At 38.8% G+C, this 27,021-nt stretch overlaps 1 protein-coding gene across 1 annotated transcript; it reads left to right on the top strand.

Moving 5' to 3' along the window:
* The first annotated feature begins 759 nt into the window (after positions 1-759).
* Positions 760-26,646, top strand: LOC130913970 (bifunctional methylenetetrahydrofolate dehydrogenase/cyclohydrolase 2, mitochondrial-like). The gene is made up of 8 exons (XM_057832970.1): positions 760-922; positions 1,658-1,842; positions 5,145-5,267; positions 5,793-5,945; positions 8,006-8,113; positions 22,230-22,322; positions 22,444-22,569; positions 26,499-26,646. The coding sequence occupies exons 1-8, from the start codon at positions 780-782 to the stop codon at positions 26,612-26,614; spliced, it is 1,047 nt and encodes a 348-aa protein (XP_057688953.1). The 5' UTR covers positions 760-779; the 3' UTR covers positions 26,615-26,646.
* Positions 26,647-27,021: the final 375 nt, after the last annotated feature.

Here is a 27,021-nt window from a genome sequence, read left to right as displayed (position 1 = left end):
GAATGACAAGGAGACAGACTGCAATGTGATCGCGGGGGTTCACCGTGACGGCGCCCCCTGTCGGCTCGCGCCCATATGTGGCGCATTCGCTGCTCAAGGTGTAGTTGCGCCACTAGCAAATTAGCAATACTACAATATTTTTTTCTCTCTGGTTTCTTATGATGATTACATATATAATCATTTAAATAATACATTATATGGATAATGGTCTATGATAAACCATAAAATACAAACAATAATATAAAACATGTAAAATATGGTGTTTTACGTATTGTTAAACTTAAGCAGAGTCAACGTTGTCTTTCTAATTCAATAAACTTGGGTTTTATCACAGTTTCAACATTTTACTGATTATTAACAAATATATGACACTAATATTACGTTTAATTCCATGAAATCCTACTTAAAGAAGTCATTTTGTGTTACAGGAACTACTCTTTTGACTCATAAGCTAGCATGTAGCGCTCGTTAGCTTGCCGCTACTGTATCACTATGACAACGCACATTCACAAATATTGCTGTAAAGGACAAGTTTGTTTGTTTTTTTCAAGCAATTTGAAATTTGGTGTTTGAAATGAAATTAAGATTCTTAAATTGTAGGTTTGGTGACGACAGGCCATTTTGACCCAGAGGACATAGGGTGTAAACAGAAAATGATGACAAGAGAAGGGTGTGCTACAATAACTACTTTTTGTCAGCTAGCATGTAGCGCTTCTTAGCTTCCCGCTACTGTATCACTATGACAACGCTCACGCGCAGTCTCGCGCTCACGCGCAAACATGGCGGCGTCTGCTTCACCGCTACGCTCCTACTGGACGTTTTGGAGCAGGCTGGCGGACCCCCGCCGCTCTTGGCGAGCTAGGCTGCGGATACACAGAAAATTCGACAGTCAACGGAGACCTCTCCATTCGTCGGCCGCGAGGTCAGTGTCGGGGGATTTTTTTAAGTGTAACGGGCGTGAAATAGGGGATGGACGTGCGGTTTCTTCAACGCAGATACTACTGCAGGTGCTGGGTTATTTAGTGGGGAGCCGTCATACATCTTGTTTGACAACAAAACATTACATTAAGAGCAGAGTCGCGTGAGGGAATAGAGGCCGAAATCATTAAAGCTGCACGAATGCGACGAATGTCAGAAATGATGTTTCCTTTAGTGGCGGTTGGATCACATTAAACACTGCAGGCTAGCCATGGCTAGGTCAAATCGTCACCCAAACGGCATTTTGCCTTACAAACATTCTTATTGTTTCCGAACCCCTTGATGCCCATTGCCGTGTAGTTATTTTATTATGTGTTAATTTAATGTAATATGTGTTTTAATGAACTTTCTCACCCCGCCTACTGCCCATACTTAGCTCAGGCAGAGGCGGGGCTAGTGGATAAGCAAGCAGGGCAGTTGCTTGGGGCCCTAACCAATAAACATTGGCTCCTTTTGAGTGGATAAAATGACCTTAATCCAAGCAGTATTCAGATTAAAATGATCGGATGCGATGTTTTCATGAACACTAAAAATACTACAATTTGCGTGTTCATCAGAACTTCAGTCGGAACAAATTATTTAACGTGTGCAGATTGATGCTGCCTTCATTTAGTGGTGTATTTATGGTAAATACAAGGATACAATACAATCATTCAAGGATATTCTACAATCTGTCCAGGCATGCTGCTGTGGTCCTTTCGGGGGCGACGTTGGCCCGTCAGCTCAATAGAGAGATTCAACGGGATGTGGAGGAGCTCGTCGCTCAGGGTAACATGCGACCTCATCTAGGAGTTGTCTTCGTGGGGGACGACCCGGCCAGCAGAACCTACGTTAGGAACAAAACCCGTGCTGCTAGCACTTTAGGTTAGTTGTTATACATTTCCAGACACTGCATCAGTACAAAAAACACCTTGAGATATGACATGCTTTGAAAGTACAATGGTACCTCGAAATACTAAAGCTTTGGTACATGAAAAATTCATTTCATCCAGAGCTTTCTTCGCTTCTTATTACGAAAACATTATTCATCACACGAAAGATCATGTGTAAACAAATGAAATAAGTATGCCAATGGAAATGAAACAAAAGAATATCACTTACAATCAATGCTTTATCAAGGCACAAACAGTACATGAAATTGCTAGCAAGCAATGTTTACAGAGCCCTGAAAGGGATATCGACAGAAATAAAATACATTTAAACCAGCTGGTGCGCACCAGAAAAGTATTTGGTGCGCACCAGAAACTATTTAAGAGTTCCATTAAATCATGCTCTGTCGGCAATCTGCCTCATAGGCAGCCAGACAGTTGGAAAGACTGCGTGGTGTGTTCCTCGTGCACACCAAGTTTTTTCGTGCACACCAGATAGTTTCTTGTGCGTGTTACATACTATCTGGTGCTCACCGAATTGTTTCTTGTGCGCACCACATACTCTCCGGTGCTCACCAAATTGTTTCTGGTGCGCACCAGAAAGTTTCTCATGCACACCAGTTGTTCCCGTACGCACCACATACTATTTGGTGCTCACCAAATTCTTTCTGGTGCACACCACATACTATCTGGTGCTCACCAAATTCTTTCTGGTGCGCACCACATACTATCTGGTGCTCACCAGATTCTTTCTGGTGCGCACCACATACTATCTGGTGCTCACCAGATTCTTTCTGGTGCGCACCAGATAATTTCACGTGCGCACCACATACAGTGCCTTGCAAAAGTATTTGGCCCCCTTGAACCTTGCAACCTTTCGCCACATTTCAAGCTTCAAACATAAAGATATAAAATTTTATTTTTTTGTCAAGAATCAACAACAAGTGGGACACAATCGTGAAGTGGAACAAAATTTATTGGATAATTTAAACTTTTTTAACGAATAAAAAACTGAAAAGTGGGGCGTGCAATATTATTCGGCCCCCTTGCGTTAATACTTTGTAGCGCCACCTTTTGCTCCAATTACAGCTGCAAGTCGCTTGGGGTATGTTTCTATCAGTTTTGCACATCGAGAGACTGACATTCTTGCCCATTCTTCCTTGCAAAACGGCTCCAGCTCAGTGAGGTTGGATGGAGAGTGTTTGTGAACAGCAGTCTTCAGCTCTTTCCACAGATTCTCCATTGGATTCAGGTCTGGACTTTGACTTGGCCATTCTAACACCTGGATACGTTTATTTTTTAACCATTCCATTGTAGATTTGGCTTTATGTTTTGGATCATTGTCCTGTTGGAAGATAAATCTCCGTCCCAGTCTCAGGTCTTGTGGAGATACCAACAGGTTTTCTTCCAGAATGTTCCTGTATTTGGCTGCATCCATCTTCCCGTCAATTTTAACCATCTTCCCTGTCCCTGCTGAAGAAAAGCAGGCCCAAACCATGATGCTGCCACCACCATGTTTGACAGTGGGGATGGTGTGTTCAGGGTGATGAGCTGTGTTGCTTTTACGCCAAACATATCGTTTTGCATTGTGGCCAAAAAAGTTCCATTTTGGTTTCATCTGACCAGAGCACCTTCTTCCACATGTTTGATGTGTCTCCCAGGTGGCTTGTGGCAAACTTTAAACGAGACTTTTTATGGATATCTTTGAGAAATGGCTTTCTTCTTGCCACTCTTCCATAAAGGCCAGATTTGTGCAGTGTACGACTGATTGTTGTCCTATGGACAGACTCTCCCACCTCAGCTGTAGATCTCTGCAGTTCATCCAGAGTGATCATGGGCCTCTTGGCTGCATCTCTGATCAGTTTTCTCCTTGTTTGAGAAGAAAGTTTGGAAGGACGGCCAGGTCTTGGTAGATTTGCAGAGGTCTGATGCTCCTTCCATTTCAATATGATGGCTTGCACAGTGCTCCTTGAGATGTTTAAAGCTTGGGAAATCTTTTTGTATCCAAATCCGGTTTTAAACTTCTCCACAACAGTATCTCGGACCTGCCTGGTGTGTTCCTTGGTTTTCATACTGCTCTCTGCACTTTAAACAGAACCCTGAGACTATCACGGAGCAGGTGCATTTATACGGAGACTTGATTACACACAGGTGGATTCTATTTATCATCATCGGTCATTTAGGACAACATTGGATCATTCAGAGATCCTCACTGAACTTCTGGTGTGAGTTTGCTGCACTGAAAGTAAAGGGGCCGAATAATATTGCACGCCCCACTTTTCAGTTTTTTGTTAAAAAAGTTTAAATTATCCAATAAATGTTGTTCCACTTCACGATTGTGTCCCACTTGTTGTTGATTCTTGACAAAAAAATTAAATTTCATGTCTTTATGTTTGAAGCCTGAAATGTGGCGAAAGGTTGCAAGATTCAAGGGGGCCGAATACTTTTGCAAGGCACTGTAGTTTGTAGTTTGCACCACATGCTATCTTGTGCTCACCAGATTGTTTCTGGTGCACACTAGATGGTTTCTCATGCACACTACATGCTATCTAGTGCTCACCAAATTATTTCTGGTGCACACCACATACTATCTGGTGCACACCAAATTGTTTCTGGTGCGCACCACATAGTTTATCGTGCGCACCACATACTGTCTGGTGCACACCAATTTTTTTCTGATGCGCACCAAATAGTTTCTGGTGTTCACCAGATAGTTTCGGGTGCGCACCATATAATATCTCGTGTCCACCAGATAGTTTCTGGTGCGCACCACATACTTTCTGGTGCTCACTAAATTGTTTCTGGTACACACCAGATAGTTTTCCCGTGTGCACCACATACAATGGATTATTTATTGCCGCGCACCACATACCACCTGGTGCTCACCAAATTGTTTCTCGTGCGCACCAGATGGTTTAAATTTATATTAATGTCCCTTTAGGAGCTCCGTAAACTGTTAGCTCATCTTTTAGCACGCTTTGTTTGCTATAAGCTCAAGTAGTCATGTGACAACGTCTGATAAATGAGCATAACAAACTAGTTGCGCTTAACTGCCACTAGTAACAAAACGTTACAAATAAAGACAGCTAATCAAAGGACTTGACAGCAAATTTAGTGGTGTGTTTTTAGCATAGCTTTGGACAAAATAGGCGAGTTACATGTACAATTTTTTTTTTATATGAAAACATCTTGATACGAAACCCACTCCGGAACAATTTCTTTTGTATCTTGAGGTACCACTGCACTTATTTTCATATGCTAGGTGGCTTTAAATACTTTCCCCTTTTTTTTATGCAGGTATTTCCAGTGACACAGTGTTGCGGCCGAGTTCAGTGTCTCAGGAGGAGTTGCTGGATCTGATAGACAAGATGAACCGAGACTGGCGGGTCAGCGGACTGTTGGTGCAGCTGCCACTTCCTGGTAAACAGAAGGCGCTTTCGTATTGTAGGAACCACCTGCAGTTCCTAGAACTTTTTGGGGGCCGATGACGTCATTTGCTGTTCTCGCACATGTCAGAACTAGAGACCAGGACCTCGAGTTCCTATAACCTTTTTAGCTCCTACTCTGAGGTAGGGTCATAGGAATTCTATTTCGTCGGTATTTGGTGATCCACTAAATCAGAAGCTACTACATAATTTTAAGATATTCTACAAAACAACTAATAAAACTTTTTTTTTTTTTTTTTTAAACCGAGGCATTTTCATCCTTCTGATGTGAGTTTATCATTAGTAGACGTCCAATTCATTTGAAGTGGGAGGTGGCAACGAATAAACAAATGAAGTGGGAGGGATGTTTATTTGTTGCCACCTCCCACTTCAAATGAATTGGACGTCTATGGCCGTCAGTGGCAGCCAATGCCAGACAATGATTTCATTTTGGGGCATTTCACGTCAGTTCATGTTGATTTTCAGTCATTCCGGTTACATACTTTTTCTATTATTTTAGAGCACATAAACGAAAGAGCCGTGTGTAACGCCATCGCACCAGAGAAGGACGTGGACGGCTTCCATATTGTGAATATCGGCAAGCTGTGTCTTGACCAGAGATCCATGGTGCCTGCCACGCCCGCAGCCGTCTGGGAGATCATCAAAAGATCAGGTTAACGCACCCTCTTTTATTCTAGTTTTCAAGGCTAGTTATTACTGCTTCTAGGAAGCTATTGACTTTTGCTGACGCATGACGTCCACTAGATGGCGACTCATTGTAATGGTTCACCGTGCAATTCGCACTGAAGTTTCCTTTCTAATAATCAGTGATGGTTGAAGTATTCACCTTTTATTTACTTCAGTAAAAGTACAGCTACAGGTCTACAAAATTACTTAAGTAAAAATACAAGTATTTAAGAAAAACTACTCCAGTAAAAGTACAAAAGTACTTGCTTTTTATGTGGACTGAAGTGCTCTGAATGACAGTTTCGAGTAAATGTTTTGAAAGAGGGAAAATGCAAATGTGCTGTTTGTCTTGAGAGTACTTGAAACCGGACTTTCAGTATAAAATGTATGACCTATTGCAGAAGCCACAAATAATTATTTTTAGGCAGAAATCATGAGAACTTTCCCTTTCAATAAGAAAATACAAATAAATAAGAAAAGGTTTTTTTACTTTTACTTTTTTAATTAAAGTTACACAGTAAGATAATTTTTTTTAAAAGATAAACAAAAATTTATAGTTTTTAATAAAAAGTACTTTTTACTTTAAATACTCTATAATAATAAATATGAAATAACAAAAGAAAATAAATACAAATGAAAACCAGAGGAGCCTTCCATAGGTTTCACCAACTGCCAAAGGTAAAAAAAAAAAAATTTTTTTTTTTTTAAATAAATAAATAAATAAGGATAATGAATATAAACATCTTTTAAATGGTTTTTTTTTTTAATAATAAAAAACAAGAAAATTAGATGTAATATTTGTTTTTTTATACTTTATTTATTTGTTATTATATTATATATTATTATATATATTATTTATACTATATTTGTTTTTTATATGTAAAATATATAAATGAATAAAACATTGTTGTCTTTTTTTTTTACTTTTACTTTTTTAAGTTATACTTTAAGATAATATTTAAAAAAAAAAAAAAGATAAACAAAAATTTATGCTTTTTAATAAAAAGTCCTTTGTACTTTAAATACTCTATAATAATAAATATGAAATAACAAAAGAAAAAAATACAAATAAAAACCAGAGGAGCCTTCCATAGGTTTCACCAACTGGCAAAGGTAAAAAATAAAAAAATTTCAAAAAACAAATAAATAATGATAATAAATATAAACATATTTTAAAGTTTTTTTTTTTTTTTTTTTATTATAATAAAAAACAAGAAAATTAGATACAATATTTGTTTTTTATACTTTATTTATTTGTTGTTATATGTTATTATATTATACATATTATTTATACTATATTTGTTTTTATATGTAAAATATAAATGAATAAGAAAACATTGTTGTCGTTTTTTATTTTACTTTTTTAAGTTATTCTTTAAGATAATATTTTTAAAAAAGATCAACAAAAATGTATACATATATGTTTTTCTTTACTTTAAATACTCTATAATAATAAATACAGTATTAAATAACAAAAGAAAATAAATACAAATAAAAACTAATGGAGCCTTTTTTTAATTTTAATTTTATATTACACAAGTAATAATTAATAAAAAAACAAGATAAAATATTGTTTTTCTTTGGGGAAAAAAATAATGATTAGGGGAAATAAAAAGAATCCACATGAGAATACTATATACTTTAACTTTTGCATTGCCATTGACAATGACAGCTGTCCAATCATGTGGCTTTCTTTTTTCATCCTTCTGCTGTGAATTTCAGTTAGTCACTAGTGGACGTACAATTAGTTCATTCACTCCCAGTTCTTCAGTTCAAACGAATTGGACGTCTGTCGCTGTCATTGGCAGCCGATGAGTTAAAGCTCTAATAAAAGTTGTCTTCAAAAATGTTTACTGTGTGCAAAATATGGACTTTTAACATTTCCTTCATCATCAGATGCTTATCATTCTTCTTGTTTAACCTTGGCTTAAATTCGCTAAGAATGTAATTTAAAATGCATTACACCATAATTTTTTTTTTTTTTGTCATTGAGGTTCCAAGCATTGTTCACTCCCAACTATTTCTCCTTGAAAATGTGCTACGCAGGTATTGAGACGGTGGGGAAGAATGTTGTGGTTGCTGGACGCTCCAAAAATGTCGGGATGCCCATTGCCATGTTGCTGCATACTGATCGTAACCATGAACGCCCTGGCGGTGAGTTACTGAGTGGCGGGGGGGGGGGATAACATTTAATGTTTGAATGTTTCAGTGCTATTGATGTTGACAGTCGTACAATCTGCTTGAGGTCCTTGGATAATTTTGAAAATAATGGTGTCATCCGGTGTTGTTTTTGGCAGCCCTTTTAATTTTTGTCGCAAGTCTTTTGGACGACAATTCTTATTCAGGGTTTATGCGGGTCGTTAAAAGTCATTAAATGTTCGATGCATAAAAAATTATAGTAACTCACAGTATCTTTATTTTTTTACTTGACTTTATAAATACGACACGTTCTGTCCTTACTAAACGTGGAGTTGTTCAGCTTGACATACAGCAACAGAGGCAATTGTTCTTTTTGAAGCTTTTTACTTCCTTCACTTTTGACAATATGTAAAGCTTTAATACAAATGTTCAAAACGACACACATTTTAACAATAAAACAGTTGACACAAAACAATTAGTGCGTAAAAGTCCATCTATTCTGATCAATATGTTAATTTTGTGGATTAAATTAGCCTAATTTGCCTCACAAAAATCCACTAGCTTAAATGCTACGAATGCTAACGTATTTGCAATTCTCACAGCAAATGGCTCACACGCAACTCCACAAACTGTAGCTGTAAACTTAATTAAAAATGCATACGCAAACGCATACAGTGGTATGAGAAAGTATCTAAACCTTTGGAATTTTCTGCATAAAATCACCATCAAATGTGATCTGATATTTGTCAAAATCACACAGATGAAAATACAGTGTCTGCTTTAACCAAAAGCATCCAAACAGTCATAGGTTTTCATATTTTAATGAGGATAGCATGCAAACAATGACAGAAGGGGGGAAAATAAGTGAACCCTTTGCCTAAGGTAGACATGTCCAAAGTCCGGCCTGGGGGCCAAATGCGGCCCCTGGTCAAATTTCATCCGGCCCCCAGCCTCTGTCATAAAATCAATAACGTCTGGCCCGCACACAGACTGAATAAATTGGTCAGCAGTACTGCTACCATCATATGAAGTAGCTTACACACTAAATGCTGCTCCTCATTTACCCACGAAAAGGCAGCAGCCCTCTAAGCAACATTATCCAGTGTGACCTTTAACTCCCAATTTTCTAAAATGGTCACAACACAAAAAAGAAAGTTGACTGCAACGGCCAACGCTTCAGGGATAGGTGGAAATTGGACTATTTCTTCACTAAAATACGCAACAACTGGGTCTGCCTCATTTGCAAAGAGACAGTCGCTGTTTTGAAAGAGTTCAATGTGAAGCGATATTACCAAACAAGAGACACTGACATGTGCGACAAGATTACAGGGAAGATACATAGCGAGAAATTAAAGCAACTTGAAGCTAGTTTAATTTCACAGCAGCAGTATTTCGCAAGAACCCGAGAATCGAAAGAGAATGCCTCAAAGGCTAGTTCCGAGATTGTTGACATTATTAATAAAAAAAAAATGATAAAGCAAATGTGACACACAGAATGGCTTGCTAAAATTTGCTTAAACATATTGTTCTACGTAAAGGGCGTCAACCAAGGTCGGCCCCCCACATTTTTACCACAACAAATCTGGCCCCCTTTGCAAAAAGTTTGGACACCCCTGGCCTAAGGAAACCCAAAGAGCAATTGAACCCAATTTTTACCAAACAATTTAAATCAGGTGCGTGCCCAATCGCTGATGAGAGGTTCAAAGCTGCCCTGCCCACTATAAAACACACACCTGGTAAGAAATGTCTCGTTGAGAAGCATTGTCTGATGTGCATCATGGCTCGGTCAAAAGAGCTGCCTGAAAAAGTGCGATTAAGGATTGTTGATTTGTATAAAGCTGGAAAAGGATACAAAACCATCTCTAAAATTGTGGATGTTCAGAAATCGACAGTCAGAGAAGTTGTCTACGAATGGAGAGAGTTTGGCACGGTTGCTTCTCTCCCAAGGAGTGGCCGTCCACCAAAGATGACACCAGAGTTGAGCGCAGAATACTCAGAAAGGTAAAAAAGAACCCTAGGGTGTCCGCTAAAGACTTACAGAAATCACTGGCACAGTCCAATACCTCTATGCACACATCAACTATATGTAAAACTATGGCCAAGAATGGTGTTCATGGGAGGGCTCAACGAAGGAAGCCACTACTGTCTAGAAAAAACATTGATGCTCGTTTAATGTTCGCAAAAGGGCACTTGGACACTCCACAGAAGTTTTGGCACAATATTTTGTGGACTGATGAAACCAAAGTTAAATTGTTGGGGAGTAACACGCAACGTCATGTGTGGAGGAAAAATGAAACAGCTCATCAACTGGAATATCTCATCCCCACCATGAAGCATGGTGGAGGGAGCATCATGATTTGGGGCTGTTTTGCTTCCTCAGGGCCTGGACAACTTGCAATCATTAATGGAAGAATGGATTCAAAAGTTTACCAGATTGTTTTGTAGGAAAACCTTAGGCCGTCTGTCAGAGAGTTGAAGCTAAAAAGAGGATGGATGCTAAAACAAGACAATCACCCAAAACACAGAACTTCAGAATGGTTTCAGAAGAACAAAATACACGTTCTGGAGTGGCCAAGTCAAAGTTCAAACTTGAACCCCATTGAGATGCTGTGGCATGACCTAAAGAAAGCGATTCATGCCAGACATCCCAGGAATCTGACTGAACTACAGCAGTTTTGTAAAGAAGATTAGTCCTGATCGATGTGCCAGACTGATATGCTGCTACTGGAAGTGTCCAGTTGCGAAAAAGGGGGGGAGGGGCTTTCACAAAATAATAAATGTGATGGTTCATTTACATATCTTCTCCCCTTCTGTCATTGTTTGCATACTATCCTCAATAAAATATGAAAAATATTAATGTTTGGGTGGTTTTAATTAGAGCATGACAGTTTTTTCATCTGTGTGATTTTGACAAAGATCACATTTGATGGTGATTTTATGCAGAAATGTGAGAAATTCCAAAAGGTTCAGACACATTTTCATATCATTGTACAAAACAGAAAATGTCACATATTGACAGAAACTCAACTAAGTTTTAGTCTCCCAAGATATGTTTTTAGCTTGTTATTGACTCGTCATGAAAAAAAATTGTTCGTCGATGAAATATTTTCGTAAGCGCCATCGTTGACGAAAACGACAGCCATTGACAGCGCTTGACGTCCAATCTATTTTGCCTAGGAGGGCTTGGAGCGATCATTCGCCGATCAGTCGAGTTAACAGGTTTCTTTTTAAATCTCAGAATGATGCATCATCTTACGTTGCAGTCAATAACACCTAAAAGCTAATGAATGACAGTTAAACCTATTTTTTTGAGTCAATAAGAATGTATAATTGTGTAATTCACCACAATTAATCATACCCATTAACATTTCAACATCAAGACAATGCTCCCATTTTTCCTTACAAATTTTAACCACAAAGAACCACCAGGAAGTGTTTTTAGTGTGTGAGGGGGGACTCCAACGGCTAAGGCCACCTTATAAGGTTGCAGGAAGTTGTGAGGGGATTTGGAAAGGCGTTTTCTGGAATTAGCGTTTGAGGATGAAGATTTGCCAAGCTTACCCACGTATCTGTGTGATAAACACGACATATCAAAGTCATCTTTGCTCTGCAGTCCTAGTAAACTAAACTAACTAATAAACAGAAAAACAAGCTATTTTCATCCTTCTGCTGTGAGTTTGTCACTAGTCGACATCCAATCTGTTTGAACTGGGAGGGTGGCAGCGAATGAACGAGAATGTTCATTCGCTGCCACCCTCCCACTATGGCCGTCAGTGGCAGCTGAAGCCAGGCATTTCTCGTCATTTCCCGTTGATTTTCGGTCACTTCCTTTTCCTTTTTGGGCATTTCCGGGTGACCTCCTGGTCATCGGTCACTTCCTGTTGATTTCGGGGTATTTACGAACAGTGTTGTTAATAGGGCGGCAGCTATCGATTATTTTAGTAGTCGATTAATCGATGAAATATTTAGTTCGAATAATCGAGTAATCGGATAAGGAACAAACAAAAAAAATACCTGAGCTGAGCCTCAAATTGTATATATATAAAAAAAATGAATGAGGATCTCTGTACAACAAAAGAACAGTTCACTAACTTACATAGCAAAAGTCCGCTAGCTTAAATACTATAAAATGCTAATGTTTTTTTATAATGCTCTGAACAAATGGTTCGGACACATATTTCCATAAAAAATGGCTAAATATACCTATAAACTATATTACGAATGCATAAAAAAAGCTCAAATAAAAACTTAGCTAATGTTGGTCTTAACAGGGAGCAGATGGATTCAGCCATTTGAAATGAGGTCGACTAGAGGGCCGTTTATCCACCCAAATCAATAAAACTAAATGCAAACACTTTCAAAACAAACCATTACAACGCCACTTTAATTAAACGAATACTCGAAGCAGCAAAATTTAATTTGAATCTTTTTTTCTAATCGAATACTCGAGTTAATCGATTAACCGTTGCAGCACTAGTTGTAATTCTTACTTTCAAAAAGTAATATGTTATAGTTAGAAATTACTGTATTTTCCGCTCTATAAGGCGCACCGAAAAGCCTTAAATTTTCTCAAAAGCCGACAGTGCGCCTTATTATCCGATGTGCCTTATATATGAATCAGTATTGAGTCGCAACTTTTTTTTTTTTTTCGTTGTTGTTGACAGATTTATACAAATTTGCAAACAAAAACGGGCTTACAAAATTGCACCATAATAATTAGGGCTGCAGCTATCGAATATTTTGGCAGTCGATTAATCGATTGACTAGTTAGTTCGAAATATCGAGTAATCGGATAAGGAATATGAAAAATTAAAATACCTGAGCTAAGCCTCAAACGGTATTTTTTTATTTTTATTATTTTTTTTTTTATGAGGATCTGTGTACAACAAAATAACAATAGGCTAACTTACATAGAAAAAGTCTGCTAGCTTAAATGCGATAAAATGCAAAAGTTTTTTAGAAAATGCTCTTAACAAATGGTTCAGACACATATTCCCACAAAAAACTTCTAAATATACCTATAAACTAAATTATGAATGAATTAAAAAACATTAGCTCAAACAAAAACTTAGCTTACGTTTGTCTTAACAGGGAGCAGTTGCATTCAGCTATGTGAAAAGAGGGAGACCAGGCACTGTATTCGCCCTAATCAATAAAACTAAATGCAGACACTTTCAAAATAAACCATTACAACGCCACTTTAATTAAACGAATACTCGAAGCAAAAAAATTTAATTCAAGTATTTTTTTCTAATCGAGTACTCAAGTTAATCGATTAATCGTTGCAGCACTAATAATAACTTAAAAAAACACAAATAACACTCTCCATCACAACATACATTTTTCAGGACACCTTGAACTTAATGTCCAAACTGTTGTTTTCTTCACTGACCAATTATAAATCAACATTTTGGGACTTCAGGGGTTTTGGGCCTTTATACAGCCCAGTCACCAGACATGAACATCATTGAGCATGTCTGGGGTAGGATGAAAGAGGAAGCATGGAAGACGAAACCTAAGAATGTTGATGAACTCTCGGAGGCATGCAAGACTGCTTTCTTTAAATGTTCCTGATGACTTCATCGATAAATTTTATGAATCCTTGCCAAAGCCCATAGAAGTCATACAAAATATTCATTTTGGATCTCACAGCACCACGACTTAATTCGCTTATTTTATGTAACATATTTTTGTATTTGAAGTATATTTTGTTCAATTTTCACACTACTTTCTGTAAGCGACAAATTTTTGTCTTGCCAGAATTTGACATTTGTGTCTTTTTTCAGTGAAACAAATATACATAATTTGGGAGGGTCTTAGCTTTCATATACAGTTGTGGTCAAAAGTTTACATACACTTGTGAAGAACATAATGTCATGGCTCTCTTGAGTTTCCAGTTATTTCTACAACTCTGATTTTTCTCTGATAGAGTGATTGGAACAGATACTTCTTTGTCACAAAAAACATTCATGAAGTTTGGTTCTTTTATGACTTTATTATGGGTGAACAGAAAAAAAGTGATCAAATCTGCTGGGTCAAAAATATACATACAGCAGCGCCAATATTTGGTAACATGTCCCTTTGCCATTTTCACTTCAATTAGGCGCTTTTGCTAGCCATCCACAAGCTTCTGGCAAGCTTCTGGTTGAATCTTTGACCACTCCTCTTGACAGAATTGGTGCAGTATTGCTTCAGCATTGTCCACAAGTTCTCAATAGGGTTTAAGTCAGGACTTTGGGAAGGCCATTCGAAAACCTTAATTCTAGCCTGATTTAGCCATTCCATTACCACTTTCGATGTGTGTTTGGGGTCATTGTCCTGTTGGAACACCCAACTGAGCCCAAGACCCAATCTTCAGGCTGATGACGTTAGGTTATCTTGAAGAATTTGAAGGTAATCCTCCTTCTTCATTATCCCATTTACTCTCTGTAAGCACCAGTTCCATTGGAAGCAAAACAGCCCCACAGCATAATACTACCACCACCGTGCTTGACGGTAGGAATGGTGCCCTTGGGGTTAAAGGCCTCACCTTTTCTCCTCCAAACATATTGCTGGGCATTGTGGCCAAACAGCTCGATTTTTGTTTCGTCTGACCACAGAACTTTCCTCCAGAAGTTCTTATCTTTGTCCATGTGATCAGCAGCAAACTTCAGTCGAGCCTTAAGGTGCCGCTTTTGGAGCAACGGCTTCCTTCTTGCACGGCAGCCTCTCAGTCCATGGAGATGCAAAACACGCTTGACTGTGGACACTGACACCTGTGTTCCAGCAGCTTCTAATTCTTGGCAGATCTGCTTTTTGGTGATTCTCGGTTGAATCTTCACCCTCCTGACTAATTTTCTCTCAGCAGCAGGTGATAGCTTGCGTTTTCTTCCTGATCGTGGCAGTCACAAAACAGTGCCATGCACTTTATACTTACAAACAATTGTTTGCACTGTTGCTCTTGGGACCTCCAGCTGCTTTGAAATGGCTCCAAGTGACTTTCCTGACTTGTTCAAGTCAATGATTTGCTTTTTCAGATCCATGTTTGTATATTTTTGACCCAGCAGGTTTGATCACTTTTTCTGTTAACCCATAATAAAGTCATAAAAGAACCAAACTTCATGAATTTTTTTTTTGTGACAAAGAAGTATCTGTTCCAATCACTCTATCGGAGAAAAATCAGAGTTGTAGAAATAACTGGAAACTCAAGAGAGCCATGACATTATGTTCTTCACAAGTGTATGTAAACTTCTGACCACAACTGTAAGCCATTTCTGAAACCAAATGAATAATTCAAATTCAGGTTATTAGCAATTGTTTCTACAAAATGGATAATCGACAAGACTTTTGTCAGGGTCTGTATGTCATTCATTGAAGGTGCGCCTTATAATCCGGTGCACCTTATAGTGTGGAAAATACGGTACTTCAAGCTAGTTTTTTTTCCCTGTAAGCTCTACTTTGTTTTTCTGTAAATCAAGATCATTTTTATGCAGCAAAAAACATATCGTAAAGCTTTTTTTTTTTCTTTTTAATAAACAAAGTGGGTACATGACTGACACTTAAAACAATTGTCCCAAAATAACAATACATAGCCAAATAATACCTGTTACGCCATGTTTTATACAACTGCCAGACTTAGGAGACCAACAATAGAGAAATTGTGACATGTGTTGTACTACATTGATTTACTTCAGTGCTCCAATAGGTGAAAATCAGTCAGTTATGGCAAGCTACTGTTGACAACAATTCAGGAAAATGTATATTACTTTGCACAGGCCTGAAAACTAGTACTGGGGGACAATATATAACGATTCTGTATGAAATACTGCTAATATCAGAATATCGAAAATGCTAACTGCATAAAAACTACAGAAAAAAAAAAACTGAAGACAGATTTGAAATCAGAGATAAGTTGTATGGAATCAGACAAACAATAAAACTCGTGCAACTGAAATTGCATAATATTTACTTCCCATTGTTCATTCCAGACTAATAGGATCGTAATGTAAGCCTATTAGTGGTTTGCAAATAAATTACAAAAATAATCAAATAATAATCATTACTCGACTATCTCGGTACCGTAATGTTCATAACGTTCTTTGCTGGCTTGATGGTGACACGTAGACAGAAACCTACAGGTATGTGATGTGGTGGTACTGATGTGTTCTGACTCGCTTTTCCTTCCGCCACATTCTTATCGCCCTTAAATCTGGCCTTGTGGGATGGTGCTTGTATCCGTGGCTCCAGGTCACTACTCAGCTATGAGTGAAGGACACATACTTTCATTGCGATCATTGCGCAAACCTTTCTTGAGCCGTGTTTACTTGCATGGATCAACTCTTTAAGAATGGCGATGACAGACGAGAAGAAAATGTGTTCGGTTGAAGTTAAGCGTTTTTCTCCATAACTTTCCCCCATGACTCAGTTTGCGTTCTGCTTGTGCACTTGAATCAGTTGCATCAGTAATGAATCAGTAATGTGCATGCCAGCTATTCAAAATACATGAGAGTATTTAACAGTAGGAGTACTAATACAGTAATTTAAAAAAAATAATTTTAGCGAATGAACAAAGCTGGTAATGCATTCTCACTTTGGAGTACATCTAGTCAAGCTACAGTGGTATGAAAACGTATCTAAACCTTTTGGAATTTCTCACATTTCTACATAAAATCACCATCAAATGTGATCTGATCTGTGTCAAAATCACACAGAGGAAAATACAGTGTCTGCTTTAACTAAAACCACCGAAACATTTATAGATTTTCATATTTTAATGAGGATAGCATGCAAACAATGACAGAAAGGGAAAACTAAGTAAGTGAACCCTCTGCCTAAGGAGACTTAAAGAGCAATTTAAACCAATTTTTACCGAACAATTTAAGTCAGGCGTGTGCCCAATCACTGATGAGTGGTTTAAAGCTAACCTTCCCACTATAAAACACACACCTGGGAAGAAATGTCTTGATGAGAAGCATTGTCTGATGTGCATCATAGCCTGGTCAAATGAGCTGTCTAAAGACCCGCGATCAAGTTTTGTTGACTTGTATAAAACTGGGGGAGGATACAAAACCATCTTGAAAAGTCTGGATGTCCATGAATCGAGAGTCAGAGAAGTTGTCTACAAATAGAGAGAGTTTGGCACTGTTGCTTCTCTCCCAAAGAGTGGCCGTCCACTAAAGATGACGCCAAGAGTTCAGCGCAGAATACTCAGAGAGGTAAAAAAGAACCCAACAGAAATCACCGGGACAGTCCAATATCTCTGTGGACACATCAACTATATGTAAAACTATGGTGTTCATGGGAGGACTCCATGGAGGAAGCCACTGCTGTCTAAAAAAAACATTGTTGCTCATTTAATGTTCACAAAAAGGCACTTGGACACTCCACAGAAGTTTTTGCAAAATATTTTGTGGACTGATGAAACCAAAGTTGAATCGTTTGGGAGTAACACACAACGTTATGTGTGGAGGAAAAATGGAACAGTTCACCAACATCAACACCTTATCCCCACCATGAAGCATGGTGGAGGGAGCATCATGATTTGGGGCTGTTTTTCTGCCTCAGGGCCTGGACAACTTGCAATCATTAATGACAGAATTCAAATGTTTATCAGGATGTTTTGCAGGAAAAACTGAGGCTGTCTATCAAACAGTTGAAACTAAAAAGAGGATGGATGCTGCAACAGGACAATGATCCAAAACACAGAAGTAAATCAACTTCAGAATGGTTTCAGAAGAACAAAATGCACGTTCTGGAGTGGCCAAGTCAAAGTCCAGACTTAAACCCAATTGAGATGCTGTGGCATGATCTAAAGACAGCGATTCATGCTAAACATCCCAGGAATCTGAACCAAAGCAGTTTTGTAGATCGATGTGTCAGACTGATCTGGAGCTATAGGAAGCGTCTGGTTAAAGTTATTGCTGCCAAAGGGGGTGGGGGCACAAAATATTTAATGTGATGGTTCACTTACTTATTTTTTCTCCCCTCTGTCATTTTTTGCCAACTATCCTCATTAAAATATGAAAACCTATAAATGTTTGAGTGGTTTTAGTTAAAGCAGACCCTTTTTTTTTTCCATCTGTGTGATTTTGACAAAGACCAGATTACATTTAATGGTGATTTTGTGCAGAAATCTGAGAAATTCTAAAAGGTTCAGATACTTTTTCATACCATTGTAAGATGACTAGTATAAAGAGAGATTTTCCTTAACATTATTTACTAAGGGTGTAACAGTACATGTAGTCGTATTGAACCGTTTCGGTACTTGGTGCTCGGTTCGGAACGGACGCGTACCGAACGAGTTTCTGACGTAATGTAACCCTTACTTTTCGAGGCTGTGAGCCGATCGGGTTACAGTTTCTTTGTGTAGATTATATTTACTCCGTCTTTTCTACCATAATGAGGACCAACACGGTAGGACAGTATAACCCAAAAACGTCAACGGCGCGACAACGTGGCCGCCACGAGAACGCAGTGAAACGTGGGCGTTAAAGTCAGTCAGCCAATGCACACCAGTCACAGTGGGGCTGGGTCTCAGACGCATCCTAAAAGCGGCTAGACGTGATGCACGCGAAAGGAACGGCAGAGTTTATTATTTGACGCGAGACGCGGCCCTTCTGCGTCAATACTACAAGCTAGGATCGGGCCGGATGTCACTCGTGTAATAATACGGTGGATCCAGTCAATTTTTCAAACTAATATGCAATCGTAACCCACTTTTTGAGTCCATCTGATCTCCTGAGTGGTAGATCAGGGCGCAGTTGACTTGTCTTTGTTGATTTACAGTTGTCTTCTCTGCTATAATAATAACCAACACGGCCCCGTGTTCAATACAAAATCCTCCTACCACAACAAAACAAGTAGGAACTAATATTCACATCGGAACTAAAGTTATACAACACAAAATATACAATATAAATGAATATTATATCACATTTGTAAAATATAAACACATAAATTAATAATAGACCATTTAAATAAAATAAATTGAATGGCGCTAAAACACCTGTAATTAAATAATAAGAATAATATACAGATCCTGCTTACACAATTAAATTAATTAATTTCTGTGTGGCGCTTTAACTTGAGAAAATCCACCAATAAAGCTTTTGAAAACTGTTCATAAGAAGAAAAAAAAAAGCTTAATTGAGGCATTTCATTTGTAAAATACATATTAAAATCTTTGTCATTGGAAATGCTTTTCTCTTTAGCACAGGACTTCTTTTTTCTTCTGTCTTTCAGAAAGAAAGCTGACCAATACGCGGGGTCTGAAAGGCAAATTGTTGTTGGATTATCTTTAAATACCCGCTACTTCTTGAGCAGAATTCTAGTTTTGTATAGGCTAATGTTCCTTTTGTTCAAAGGTGTGTAATAAACAACTAGCACATTTATATTTTGCATTTTGTTTTCTTACTGTACCAAAAATGAACCGAACCATGACCTCAAAATCGAGGTACGCACCGAACCGAGATTTTTGTGTACCGTTACACCCCTATTATTTAGACAAATGCATACACGTTTCACGTTTTTCAGATCCACAAATAGGTCAGGGATTTAAAAAAAACAAAGTTTTCAATATTCACAAATATAACAGCAAAATATGTGTCTTCAAGTATCTGACATTTGCTGTACTTCAGTATCAAGAGGGATAATCATTTTGTGTCCATATAAAGACTTCCAGCTTAACTGTGTTTTTTATGAGCTTCTCATTCCGATATCCCAACCACATCGGCACAGGCAGAACTGTTCTTCTACCTTGTTCTCTGCGGTTAAGACACTATGTCGATGTTTTTTTTTTTTCTTTTCCGGGTTTAGTTTTATAGTATTGGGTAATGAAGATGCTTAGGGGAAACATACAGTGCCCTCCATAATTATTGGATTTATAATAATTATGTGTTTTTTAGCTTCTAATAATTTTTTTTCCTAAATAATATGAGACCTTAATGGGAAAAAAAGAGAAAAATCCAAACTTCAATACAAGTGCATTTATTCAGTGGGGAAAAATTCCCACATAAAAAAATAATTATTTAACATCAAATAATGTGTGTCTGAATTATTAGCACCCCTGGTGTTAATATTTTGTACAACCCCCTTTTGCCAACAAAACAGCACCTAATCTTCTCCTATAATGTTTCACAAGATGGGAAAAGACAGAAAGAGGGATCTTCAGCTATTCCTCTTTGCAGAATCTCTCTAAATCATCCAGAGACCTGGGTCCTCTCCTCTGTACTCTCCTCTTCAGTTCACCCCACAAGTTTTTAATGGGGTTGAGGTCTTGGGACTGAGATGGCCATTGGAGGAGCTTGATTTTGTGTCTGGTGAACCATTTCTGTGTAGATTAGCCATATGTTTAGGGTCATTGTCTTGCTGAAAGACCCAGTGACGACCCATCTTCAGCTTTCGGGAAGAGGGCAACCGATTTTGATTTAAAATGTCCTGGTATTTTAAAGCATTCATGATGCCATGCACCCCAACAAGGTTCCCAGGGCCTTTGGAAGCGACACACCCCCATACTTCACAGTGGGTATGAGGTGCTTTCCAGCATGCGCATCTTTCGTGGCACGCCAGACCCACTTAGAGTGTTTGTTGCCAAAAAGCTCAGCACGCGGTCCCAGTTGAAGCCCCAATACCGCTTGGCGAACTCCAGACGTTTGCGTTTATGATTGTGAGTGAGGAAAGGTTTTCTCCGTGCATGCCTCCCAAACAGCTTGTTGGTGTGTAGTCAGCACCTCATACCCACTGTGAAGTATGGGGGTGGGTCAGTGATGCTGTGGGGCTGTTTCGCTTCCAAAGGCCCTGGGAACCTTGTTAGGGTGCATGGCATCATGAATGCTTTGAAATACCAGGACATTTTAAATCAAAATCTGTTGCCCTCTTCCCGAAAGCTGATGATGGGTCGCCACTGGGTCATTCAGCAAGACAATGACCCTAAACATATGGCCAAATCTACACAGAAATGGTCCACCAGACACAAAATCAAGCTCTTCCCATGGCCGTCTCAGTCCCCAGACCTCAACCCCATTGAAAACCTGTGGGGTGAGCTGAAGAGGAGAGTACAGAGGAGAGGACCCAGGTCTCTGGATGATTTAGAGAGATTCTGCAAAGAGGAATGGCTGAAGATCCCTCTTTCTGTCTTTTCCCATCTTGTGAAACATTATAGGAGAAGATTAGGTGCTGTTTTGTTGGCAAAAGGGGGGTACAAAGTATTAACACCAGGGGTGCTAATAATTTTGACACACATTATTTGATGTCAAATAATTATTTCTTTATATGGGATTTTTTTCCCCACTGAATAAATGCACTTGTATTGAAGGTTGGATTTTTCTCTTTTTTTCCATTAAGGTCCCATACTATTTGAATTAAAAAATATATATTAGAAGCTAAAAAACACATAATTATTATAAATCCAATAATTATGGAGGGCACTGTATGAGAGCAGAAGCACAGTGATACGTCAAGAGTCAAGACACAAAATTAATTGGTTCCAGAGTAGCCTTTGTATCATGATTATTTTCATATAATGAACCTTGTTTTACGAGCAAATCACCTAATTTGTTCCAAACTATACCAAAACACTACATAAAAATTTTATGATAAGTGTAAAATGAGATTGAAATAAGAGCTATATACATTTGAATCATTCAATTTACCTAACCTAATTGTGAATACTTTTAATAAAGTAGCTTATAGAAAGAATGCACACTAAAAAGAAGGTTAAAAAAAAAAAAAATGTGGTGGGCGTAAATACAGTGTTCATGAGACCAAAAAACGAGAGTCGGCTCGGGTCGGCTGACGGTTACCTATGCAATTCTGCATAGTTTGAAGGAGCACTCAGGAATTTTAATTTTGAATTTGCATTTAATGCTCCTTTGAATGGGAAATCTTTGCAAGCTTTTGTTTTGCATCTCCTAAAATGTATTCTGCAATGCATTAAATATTCCTAATCCGATTACTCGATTATTCAAACTAATAAATTGTTAGATTAATCGATTACTAAAATAATTGATAGCTGCAGCCCTCGTACATATTGTGCAGTTATTACTCTTAGTACTCCCCGATTCCGCTGACATCATACCTCGGTATGCCACTAATACCAAGGCATCATTTTTTAGGGTGATTGTGTTTTTTGTTTTACCAATTGATTTGGTTTTAGGTGACGCCACGGTGACCATCGCTCACAGATGTACGCCGAGGGAGCGGCTGAAGGAGCTCACCAGCTTGGCGGATATTATTATTGCCGCTGCAGGTAATTTGTGTGCCTTAATCCAAATTTTTGGACAAAATGTTTGTCAAATGACTTTTTTTTCATGGTGCTTAATATGCGGAAAACAGTTTGTGACTCGGTGCTTATTCACCGTTGTGTTTAGGTGTTCCTGGTCTGATCACAGCGGACATGGTAAAAGAGAGTGCGGCAGTCATTGACGTGGGCATCAACCGTATTGTGGACCCCAAAACGGGAAAAGTGAAGCTTATTGGAGATGTGGATTTTGAGGGTAAATACCTTTATAATAAATAGACCTTATAATTTTCGTCTTAGTCTTTTGGACGATAGTACTGTATTTTCTGCACCATAAGGCGCATTGGAGTATATTTATTTTTATTTATTTATTCATTTTCCCTTCAGGCATGACAAATCCAAACAAACATACAGCATTTATATGTGTTTACAATTAATTCAACCCGAAAAGAAAAGGGCTGACGGGAGAAGCCGAAGCTTATTGAAACCCGTCCCCAGTATACCATATAGGACGCAGAAAATATCGAATATCAATTTTTGACATTCAGATTTTGTAGTGATTACAAGTTTAAATTTTTTTTTTTTTTTTTAGTAACCATCCCCTCTGATTGTTCATTTTCCCAAAATTTTTAAGGCGCACCTTCATTGAATGGCCTATTTTAAAGCTGTTTTCATATATAGGCAGGGGTAAAGGTGGGCCAGAACGGTCAGGAACGCAGTTCCGGTATAAGATTCAGGGCCAGAACGCAGTTCCGGTATAAGATTCGGGGCCGGAATGCTGCTCCGGTACATGGTGCTTTGATTCTGAAAATATGACACTAACTCTCAAAACGCTATGTAAAATTTTTTTTTAAAATGCTAAGGTACCACACATGCATTTCAGCTCCAAGAAGAAAAAAAATCTACCAACATCAGATTTACATACACCAGTGTTTACATATTACCGCTACGTACATTCCTCCTATTACTGCGTGTTTTTCTGCTTGTCTAAGGAATCATCGCCTAGTAAACGAACCTAAAAATCTTCCTGACAATCGTTAACGTTGATTAATCAAAATGATGAAGGCATGTGTACCGGTTGGTTGCAGTAACAGAGAAGATAAACAGTCATTTTAGTAGTTACTGTGTGCCCATTGTTAAAAGGGCAAATTTCTAGAGCAGCACGGTTTGTTTATCTCGGTCGATGATGCGTTTGTGTCGACAGCCGTCAGACAGCGGCAAAAACATCAATAGTCGTGATGCAAAATGATCGCAGACATCATCAGATGAAGACTACGAAGCTCGTCGCCACGGTCGCGCAGAAAGAAGGTGAGCGCAACAACAGGTGTTGTGCATAAAAATAGCAGCCCTGCGTGAAATGTCCCCCCTGACGGGAGCGCCCACACGGAAACGACTTTCTTGTACCGTTAATATGTATTATTTTATTCTGCTTGAACTAATATATGTCATACCTGTGTGATTGTCATTGGGATATGTTCGTGAAAACCTGTAGACTAACACATTTCTGTTCAAAGATGGTTATGTGGCCCAGTCCACGATTTGTTACTAAAATACAGTAATAATATTTTGTGTAATTTAATTATTTAAAACTGATCTTACAGTCGTAAATCCATTACTGTAATGTGTCCATGAAAACATTTGATGTTTTCACGTGAATAAAGCGTTATAAATAAGCGCTCCCGTCAGGGGGGACATTTCACGCCAGGCAGCTATTTTTCGGCACACACCGCCCGTTGTCGATCAAGTTTCATTTTACAATCGTGACAACGGTGACGCTCAGCTGACCAAATGTCGGTTTATATTCGGGCCGGTGCCGATTTTGGGTACCCAACTTCTCATCGTGACATAAACTGGTGTATGATTGGAAATATTATGGTCTCAGGACGACCTCTGACGCACGGGACGGGACCGGACGGGAGGAAACATCGGTTTGGGCATCAAATATGGATCTGGCGACTGGATCCACCGAAGCTTTTCCAAATAACGGCTTTTTTGCAACTCATCCAATGAGTTTACAGCGACTGAAAGCACCGGGGGCTTCCGTAATTTGCAAGTGAATCCACCTTTTGAAACTACGATCATTGACAATACAGACACACAATGACGGACAGTATGGCGGCACAATACAGCGATCACGTGATTGTGTGACGTTGGTGATTGGGGTCTATAGGCGCTTCCAGCAGTTCACACGCAGCACAGAAAGTCTTTGAGTCTCATCTATGTCGTGCTGAATCAAATTTGGAGATTCAGTCGGTTCCTCTGGTTTGATTTTGTAGTTTACAGTGCCTTGCAAAAGTATTCGGCCCCCTTGAACCTTGCAACCTTTCGCCACATTTCAGGCTTCAAACATAAAGATGTAAAATTTTAATTTTTTTCAAGAATCAACAACAAGTGGGACACAATCGTGAAGTGGAACAAAATTTATTGGATAATTTAAACTTTTTTTAACAAATAAAAAACTGAAAAGTGGGGCGTGCAATATTATTCGGCCCCCTTGCGTTAATACTTTGTAGCGCCACCTTTTGCTCCAATTACAGCTGCAAGTCGCTTGGGGTATGTTTCTATCAGTTTTGCACATCGAGAGACTGACATTCTTGCCCATTCTTCCTTGCAAAACAGCTCCAGCTCAGTGATGTTGGATGGAGAGTGTTTGTGAACAGCAGTCTTCAGCTCTTTCCACAGATTCTCCATTGGATTCAGGTCTGGACTTTGACTTGGCCATTCTAACACCTGGATACGTTTATTTTTGAACCTTTCCATTGTAGAATTGGCTTTATGTTTTGGATCATTGTCCTGTTGGAAGATAGATCTCCGTCCCAGTCTCAGGTCTTGTGCAGATACCAACAGGTTTTCTTCAGAATGTTCCTGTATTTGGCTGCATCCATCTTCCCGTCAATTTTAACCATCTTCCCTGTCCCTGCTGAAGAAAAGCAGGCCCAAACCATGATGCTGCCACCACCATGTTTGACAGTGGGGATGGTGTGTTCAGGGTGATGAGCTGTGTTGCTTTTACGCCAAACATATCGTTTTGCATTGTGGCCAAAAAGTTCAATTTTGGTTTCATCTGACCAGAGCACCTTCTTCCACATGTTTGGTGTGTCTCCCAGGTGGCTTGTGGCAAACTTCAAACGAGACTTTTTATGGATATCTTTGAGAAATGGCTTTCTTCTTGCCACTCTTCCATAAAGGCCAGATTTGTGCAGTGTACGACTGATTGTTGTCCTATGGACAGACTCTCCCACCTCAGCTGTAGATCTCTGCAGTTCATCCAGAGTGATCATGGGCCTCTTGGCCGCATCTCTGATCAGTTTTCTCCTTGTTTGAGAAGAAAGTTTGGAAGGACGGCCGGGTCTTGGTAGATTTGCAGTGGTCTGATGCTCCTTCCATTTCAATATGATGGCTTGCACAGTGCTCCTTGAGATGTTTAAAGCTTGGGAAATCTTGTTGTATCCAAATCCGGCTTTAAACTTCTCCACAACAGTATCTCGGACCTGCCTGGTGTGTTCCTTGGTTTTCATAATGCTCTCTACACTTTAAACAGAACCCTGAGACTATCACAGAGCAGGTGAATTTATACGGAGACTTGATTACACACAGGTGGATTCTATTTATCATCATCGGTCATTTAGGACAACATTGGATCATTCAGAGATCCTCACTGAACTTCTGGAGTGAGTTTGCTGCACTGAAAGTAAAGGGGCCGAATAATATTGCATGCCCCACTTTTCAGTTTTTTATTTGTTAAAAAAGTTTAAATTATCCAATAAATGTTGTTCCACTTCACGATTGTGTCCCACTTGTTGTTGATTCTTGACAAAAAAATTAAATTTCATATCTTTATGTTTGAAGCCTGAAATGTGGGAAAGATTCAAGGGGGCCGAATACTTTTGCAAGGCACTGTATTACTTTGTTGACTTCAACCACAATTCATTGTGTTCTGTCTAAACCGGAAGTCCGGAGCAGAAAATGTCACTGTCGTATTTAAGAAAATTGAAGGCTTTTAGGTGCCCCTTATAGTGCGGAAAATATGGCACTTATCAGTCTTAGTCATATTTTATTCAAGGAAGGGAGTAAATTTAACTAGTTACTACCCACCTCTGGATATGCATGATATCATGGGCAATATGTTTTTATTTTGTTAATGTCGATCTTGGTTTGTTTGTTTGTTTTTATTTTTGGTCACAGGTGTTAAAGAGAAAGCCAGCTTCATCACTCCCGTCCCCGGCGGCGTTGGTCCAATGACGGTGGCCATGCTGATGAAGAACACTGTAACCGCTGCAAGAAATGCACTGATGCATTAACACAATACACGCCAAACAGTACTTTCCACCATGACGTCAGACGTACTTCCGGGCGGCAGAAACGTAGCCATCCACCGATGACGCCACTCTTAACACATGTTACAATTCAGACATTAACGGGCTTTCCGATTAATTGAACTTTTGTCATCGTCATTTCAAACCAGCGGTCGTCATGACTTTTGCGCAACCCGGAAGTAACTTGGTGCCTATTGTTTACAAAGCTCTGCAAGCATCCAAACTCCATACCTGCTTACTTGAGACGTTTATACCATGTTCCTTGATTTTTTTTTTTTTGTTCCTTATTTATTTGTATACAAGATTTCATATATTTTCTACCGAGGACATTTGCGTAAATACCGGGTTTCCCGGGAAAATGAAAATGAATAAACCGTGCTTCAGAAACTCTC

This window comes from Corythoichthys intestinalis, chromosome 3, assembly GCF_030265065.1.
Source record: "Corythoichthys intestinalis isolate RoL2023-P3 chromosome 3, ASM3026506v1, whole genome shotgun sequence".
Classification (NCBI taxonomy): Eukaryota; Metazoa; Chordata; class Actinopteri; order Syngnathiformes; family Syngnathidae; genus Corythoichthys; species Corythoichthys intestinalis.
This window is presented reverse-complemented; position numbering and strand designations above follow the sequence as displayed.

Excerpts from the sequence above, each read along its gene's own strand:
- LOC130913970 (XM_057832970.1), top strand. The coding sequence starts at position 780 with ATGGCGGCGTCTGCTTCACCGCTACGCTCCTACTGGACGTTTTGGAGC. Across the intron at positions 1,843-5,144 it reads CCGTGCTGCTAGCACTTTAG|GTATTTCCAGTGACACAGTG; the intron begins GTTAGTTGTTAT and ends TTTTTTATGCAG. Across the intron at positions 22,570-26,498 it reads TGGAGATGTGGATTTTGAGG|GTGTTAAAGAGAAAGCCAGC; the intron begins GTAAATACCTTT and ends TTTTGGTCACAG.